This window comes from Lipotes vexillifer, unplaced genomic scaffold (assembly GCF_000442215.2).
Source record: "Lipotes vexillifer unplaced genomic scaffold, Lipotes_vexillifer_v1.1 scaffold1477, whole genome shotgun sequence".
Lineage (NCBI taxonomy): Eukaryota > Metazoa > Chordata > Mammalia > Artiodactyla > Lipotidae > Lipotes > Lipotes vexillifer.
Genome location: NW_006776536.1, coordinates 860,736 through 867,535, shown reverse-complemented (window position 1 = coordinate 867,535; position 6,800 = coordinate 860,736). Strand labels below are relative to the sequence as shown.

The window sequence follows — 6,800 nt, the reverse complement described above, 5'->3', positions numbered from 1 at the left end:
CGGGAGCACAGGAACCATGGCCCTTGGCCGGCCAGGTGCCGGCCAAGGTTGCCCCCAGCCTAATGGGCCCCCCCAGCCACTGGCAGTGGGTGGAGGGCAAGGCAGGCAGGGCAAGAGTCCAGGGTCCCCTGGGACTCTGCACCCAGCTCTCCGGCAGAGGCTGGGGTAGGCCCTTGCCTGGTGGGAGGCCCTTTCTCAGGGAGGGCTGGACATTTTCTTGCCACTAACTTGGTTGGGACTCAGGGTGAGCTACTCAGCTTCTTCTGGCCTTGATTTCCTCACCATCGAGATGAGTGTGTTTGCTTCTGACCCTGCGGTCCCTCCTGGTCCATACAAGCTACGGTTTGTGACCCTGAGTGGGTGTCATCTGTGAGGCCCGTGCACCACAGAGTGGAGGACTTAGCTTTCCCTTTGAACCATGTGGTGCCGGAAGGTGCCGGAAGTCCTCCCCTTCAGCCCTTACCCCCTCCCTGCCGTCCCATCACCCCAGCCCACGCTCTGGGCTGGGAGGGCGGAAGCGCTCTCTCCCCTGGTGTCAGGCTGGGCCTGCACCTCAGAGCAGCTGGAGCCAGAGTGAGCAGCCCTGGCTGTCGGGCAGCGGGGCCGGGCAGCTCCTGCCAGGGGGCCCTTGCTCCTTTGGCAGGGCAGGTATCGGGCTCTGCCCACTGGGACCCCCAGACTGCATGGCACGAGTGCCTGAGGCTGGTCTGTGAGCAGAGTGGAGTGGCAGCTGCTCAGGCTCAGGCTCGGGGGTGGGGTGCTTGTGGGCCCAGCCACGGGGCGGGCTCGCCAGTCAGAGCCCCACCCTCTGAGGACACAGCAAGACTGGGGAGCTTCTGATCACATTCCAGAAGGAGGCGCTTGCTGGGGGTTGCAGCAGGAGGGCTCCCTTCAGGAGAGGGAGGGAGCTGACGGCCCTCGCAGCAGGCCTGCGCTCTCCTCTTGCTGTGTCCTCCCCTCCTTTTCCAGTGGCCAGCTCAGTGTTGGCAATTCAGCATTTGCTGACATCCTCATCTTACAAGTGGGGAAACTGGACATTTGAAGTCTGTGACTTGGCCTGGCTTCAGGGAGGGAGGTGGGGAGGGCCATTTGGAGCCCAGGCCTGGGCACCTGTCCGACTGCAGCAACTGAGGCCACTGAGGCTGTTCCCCGGAGGGGCTGGGTCCTTCGGGGGCTGGGGGTGGGGCTGGGGCGGGGAGGGTGCAGATACTGGGCTCTCCGGACAACCTGGAGTCCATCTGGGGACCACGTGCTGCTGGATATCAGAGTTGTTGACCTGGGCGGGGACAGGAATGCTGCTCTGGGCCCTTCGCCACTCAGACTCCGCCAGTATCAGGGAGAGGGGGTAGGAGATGAAGGTGACCCAGCCCAGGAGGCCGCCACCGCCTCCTGTGCCAGCCTGTATTTGCCACCCTGGTGGGAGCATCCCCCATAACACACTTGTCTAACCTGCCAGCTCCCTGGGCTCCAGCCCTGTGGGAATGGACAGGAAACCCTAACGTTGCGGCCTTGGGGGCCTCTCCTTCAAGGATTCCGCTGAGTCTGACCTCGTGTTTGGTTGGGGGGGGGTGTTTATTTTATTTAGAAAACATTTTTTTCTTTTTAAGGAAGAAAGTGGAAGTGCTGCGGGCTGGGAAGAATGCTGTGGCCATCCACCCTGTGCAGCCTTCCGAGGGAGGCAGGATCTGGCCGCTGAGCAACGCGGAGCCCGGGCCTTTCCTCCGCACCCTGGGCCGAGCCGGTGGCAGAGCCCCCAGGAGGGCAGAAGGCCCGCGCCGGGTGCCATGCCTGGAGAGGAGCTGGCGGCTCCGCTCTCTCGCAGGCAGGCCCTCTGCGAGCGCGTTTCCCGGCCTTTCCACGTCCAGCCCACGAGCCCGCGGCGGGAAGTGGTGGCACTACTCTGGGCTGGGCATTCCCATCGCGCCGCCTTGGCTGAGCTGGCGCCAGTCTTGCTGGTTCAGGGGCAGGGGGCTTCCCAGTGACTATTGCAGGGGCTATGCCCAGCTGCCCCGTGGGGTCATCTGACAGGCCAGAGTCACCCTGCCTGTCACCTGCATCTGCCTGTCTGGACGTTCCCTCTGACCATCCAGCCCCATGGAAGATCTACATCTTGTGATATTTCTTCCCTCTTTATTGCTTTGTCCACCTCCCAGGAGAAATCTGGCCGTCGCAGGGTCCCCGGGCTCCACACCCCTACCTCCCGGCTGCCTGGTCTCGTGACCCTGCCGAGCCTTTGCTACCTTGGACTGGGCCCACCCCGCTGTGCTCCACCCAGCACACCCCCCGGCCTGTTTCCCTGTCCGAACGGGAGGCCCCAAGCTGTCCCTCGCAGAGCTGGGAGCCCTGAGAGATCGGCGCAGAATGCGCCCCACAGACTCCCTGGGCTCCCTGTCTCCAGTCCGCAGGCCCCAGGGTGGGGGCTGTGTCTTGCTCAGTGTCACAGATATTTTAGCTTCTGATGTGTGTGAAGTGCACGAGGGACTTGGGGGCTGGTCTCATCTCCTGAGTCCCTGGGAGTCCCACGGGGCCAGGGAGATGTGTCCTTGACGGTGGCTGGTGGACGTGAGCAGGTGTGTGGCCCCCCAGGAGGGGAGAGTGTGCCAGCGTGGCTGAGGGCCACGTCCCGGCCTTGGAGTCCCTGCGGTTGTGGAGGGCGTCCTCACTTTCTGGGAGGGAACCGGCTCTGACGTGGTAGTTCAGGGCCACTGGGCCGTTGGCCCTCAGCTGGGGCTCTTCTCTTGTCGGCTGGAGTCACAGGAGGGCGACACAGGAGGGCTGTCCAGGTCATCGGCACCCTTCTTCCTGTTGGAGACAGTTTTCTGAGGAGGTCACGGCATCTCCGAGCGTCTGGGGGGAGGGGTCACAGCTCCAGGACTGCTCACGCTGGCTCTGCACACTCCCATGTTGTCTTGCGTGGCCTGAATGCGGACAAGGGCCCGGGAGGGCCTGGGCCTCCACCCAGACCACCTGAGAAGGAAAGTGCTGAGCAGGACAGGGCAGGAGTCGCCCCGCCTGCGAGCCCAGGCCAGGGATTGGGCGGCGACTGCTGGCTGCACTGGCCCTGCCTGGAGCCTTCTCTCCTCTCTGATGGGGCCCGGGGCCTCAAGGCCCCCAGCTGGCCTCGTCAGCTCTTCTTCTGTCCTTCCATCCATCCATCCAACAGACGAGCCTGCTCCTACCCCACCTCGTTTCTTCCCCTCCTTCCTGGCCCGGTGTCATCAGCTACCTGGGCTTCCTCCTGTGGTGCCCCCAGCAGGGTCTGCCCGCTCACCTGCCGCCCTGGACCGAGATTCCCAAGTGTTGTCTGCTGAGCCTCCGCCCTGCCCCGTGGCTCATCCCTGGCTGGGTCTTCCCTGCCTGCCCCCATGCCCACCCACCTGCCCTGGGCTTTGTCACCTGTGACATCCTATTTGCATTTGAGGAACCCAGTGAGGTTCTGCCTTCTCCACACGGCCTCTCCCAATGACCCAGAACATTCTTTCCTACCTGAGTCTCCTCCAGATGACAGGGCCCCACTCAGGCTTTGTCTCATGCTGTCTAATGTCACAGAACCACCACTGCAGGACTGCGAGGGCCTGCCTGCGGGGGCAGGGTTGCATGGAACCTTCCACTAGGTGATGGGCAGCAGGACCCTGTGCTGGGCTCCAACAGGGGTGCGGGGATACAGAGAGGGGGGGCACACAGAGCCCTCTTCATCCGTGGCCTGCTGGCAGCCCCACGTATCCTGAGGCCTGTGAGCATCGCACGGGCTCAGGTGTGACTGCCCAGCACGGCCCTCAGTATGGGCAGCTGGAACCCAGGCTAGTGAGGTCCAAATGGGACCCCAGCTGGTTGGCAGGGCGGGACTGCAGGTGGCCCAGGAAAGGAGAGGTGACTGAGCAAGAGGTGACTGAGGCGTGAAGCGTGGCCAGGTGTGGCTTTCCCAGACAGCACTCGGCAGTTGGGGGAGATAGCCGGGGGCGGGGAGTGTGGGCTTGGACTTCCGTGGTCACAGCAGTGGCCTCTGCTCTGCTGCCCTCCCAGGTGACCCAGGGGCAGGGGGTTTTTACTTCGGGTATCAGGGACACAGGAGCTGAGGCTTGGCTTTTCTTTTTCAATATTGAGATATAATTCACATAACATAAAATTCATCATGTTAAAGTGTACAGTTCAGTGGATTTTAGTACATTTAATGTGTTGTGCAACCTTCACCACTACCTGATTCCAGAATGTTTCCATCACCTTATAAAGAAACCCTGTGCCCATTAGAAGTTATTCCCCTTTTCTTCTCCAGCCTGACACTCACTAATCTGCTTTCTGTCTGTAGATTTGCCTGTTCTGGACAGGTGGTGTAAATGGAATCATATAATATGTGGCCTTTTGTGACTGTCCGTTCACGTAGCAGAATCCTCTTAGGTTTATCCATACCGTGACGCACACGTACACCAGCATTCACTCCATTTCCTGGCCAAGTAGTATCCCATTGTCAGGATGGGCCATATTTTTGTGACCCATCATTTGCTGATGGGTGAGTCCTGGCTTTTGAGGTTTGGCCAAGTTCCTAAAGCCAGACAAGGCAGCGCTGGGACCAGGCTTCTGAGCAGCCACCTGCTGGTCACCCTAGCTGTGGGGGACAGAGCCTTGGTAGGCAGGCACAGGATTGCTCAGGTCCCTCTGGTGTGGCCACGGTCAGGTCCAACAGGGGTGGCTGCCTTCTTGGAGGGAGCGATGACACCCACCAGCAGTGCCCCCCACTCTGGATTCTGGGAGAGGAAGCAGCGACCTTCCAGGGAAGCCGGGCCAGCAGGCCTGTCAGGAGCCTTGGGGGCTCCAGGTCACCCCGGCCCCTGTGTCTTTCAGCATCCGCAGCGTCATGCAGAAGTACCTGGAGGACCGGGGCGAGGTGACCTTTGAGAAGGTCTTCTCCCAGAAGCTGGGTGAGTACGGTGGGGGCTCTGCCGGCCCTGGGGCTTCTGCCACTTGTCCAGCTGCCCAGGCCTGGGGGGGTTGTGGGCAGGATGATGCCGGGGCTGCCTTCCTGCCCCCATCCCAGCTGACTGGGCTGTGCTCCCCTCTCCCAGGAGGTTTGGCCTCCCAACCACTGGGGTAGGGGGCAGGGCAGCACCGGCTCCCCCCCCCCCCCCCCCGCCCCGTGGCAGCAGGGTGGTGACATAGTGCCCTCCCAGCCCCTGGCTGTCAGCCCCGGAGCCCCCTGAAGGGCCGGGGCCAGCAGTCTCCCAGGGCCGCCAGGGAAGTTCCTCCTTTGGGGTTTGTTTTTGAGAGTTGCAGCTTCCCCTTGGTGCAGGCACAGCTGCTCGGGGCCGTTGGTAGAACTGACAGGAAGGGGCGGGGCCCTTCCTGTGGCGCCCGCCAGGCTGTGGTCACCCCCCCCCCGCCGCCCCCACGGGCCCTCTTTGTGAGCAGCCTGCTTTGGCCGGCCCCTCCGTTCCTCGTCCTCAGTGCCCGTGTCTTAGAGGCTTCGTGGGTCCACCCCACGGACCTGGCACACAGGGAAGGGTGAGGTGGGGCACAGGGAAGCAGGCTTCGGCCACACACAGCTCCGGAAAATGGGATCTTGGCTCTGAAATGGGAGTGGCCCGGCCTGGCAGGATCGGGCGTTGGAGGTCAGGCTTAGCGAGTCATTGTGTCGTGTGGGTCCCCTGCCTGTGCTGTGTGACCTGGCACATTGCTTCACCTCTCTGAGTCTCACCTGGGAGCTAGGACTCAGGAGCCCTGCTGCTCAAGACTGTTGGAGGGCCAGGTGAGGCAGTGGCAGTGAAAGCCCCTGGCCCACTGGGAAGCCCTGGTCACAAGTTACTAAAGGCACACTATCGAAAGGCCAGTCTGCCCTTACCGGAAATGCTGGCCGTGAGCTCTGACAGAGGTGCCCAGGCAGTGGGGACGGTACCCCCAAGAGGTGTGGAAAGCCACCCAGCTCGAGCCTGGTCACGCGTGTTGGGCTGGAGGGAGTAGAGACCACCCTTCCTTCTGCTGTGCCCTCCAGGGCTGCTCTGGGGCCAGGCTTCCGGGCCCCATCCCTGGGGAGGATGAGGCCTAGCCCACGCAAGGTCTCCCGTGAGCCCTTCCTGCAGCCCGTCTCACCTCTTCCCTTCCCCAGAGGCCCATGCCCTGTGAGGCCCCCTGCACCAAGGCCACACTCTCTGGCCTGTCCTTCCCAGGACCTGCCACTGGACAGAAGGGCCCTGAGTTCGACTCATGCTGCCACACACCGCCTGCCTGACAGGTCTCCCTGAGTCTCGGTTTCCCCAGCCGGACCTGCCCTCCGTGGCTGCTGTGAAAATCAGCCAGATGACAGAGGGGGGTGTAAGGCCGAGGGAGAGGGACACCCCCCCGCCCCCCACCCGGAGGCTGCCTTCCTGCCCCAATGCAGCAGCCCTGGCCTGGGCCGGGTGGATCTCACTGCCCCTGCACAGCCTGACCGGTGGGTGTGTTGCCCTCCTTCAGGAGCTGCAGGCCCCAGACTGCAGTGAGAGAGTGGGGGACCCGGGCGCCAGAGTCTACTCCCCACCTCTGCCTCACCAGGGCACTGTCACTTTCCAGCCATCATCTGAGGAAGCAGATTCTGAGAGTGGTAGAGATGCAGGCGCCCCGACCCCGAATCCAAGAATCTTTGGTTGGCGACAGCCTCCGAGGCCACCTTGCCCAGCCTCTGCCTGGGGCAGAGATCACCTCTGCCACCTCCTTGGCCAGTTCTGCCCAGGAAGCCCCAAGCCCACCCCACCCTCCATGATGGGCAGGCCTCTGCGGGGTGTGTGGCTCGGTGTGATGCACAATGCTTGCTTTCAGGGTACCTGCTCTTC

The 6,800-nt window shown here is 62.8% G+C and overlaps 1 protein-coding gene across 1 annotated transcript in view; it reads left to right on the top strand.

The window, feature by feature from the left end:
• Window positions 1–6,800, top strand: part of GRK2 (G protein-coupled receptor kinase 2) — an 18,486-nt gene that overhangs the window by 5,628 nt on the left and 6,058 nt on the right. The window contains 2 exon segments of the mRNA XM_007450442.1: window positions 4,840–4,916; window positions 6,787–6,800. The exon segment at window positions 6,787–6,800 is cut by the window's right edge and continues 9 nt beyond it. Of these exon segments, the coding sequence (XP_007450504.1) occupies window positions 4,840–4,916; window positions 6,787–6,800 (91 nt within the window).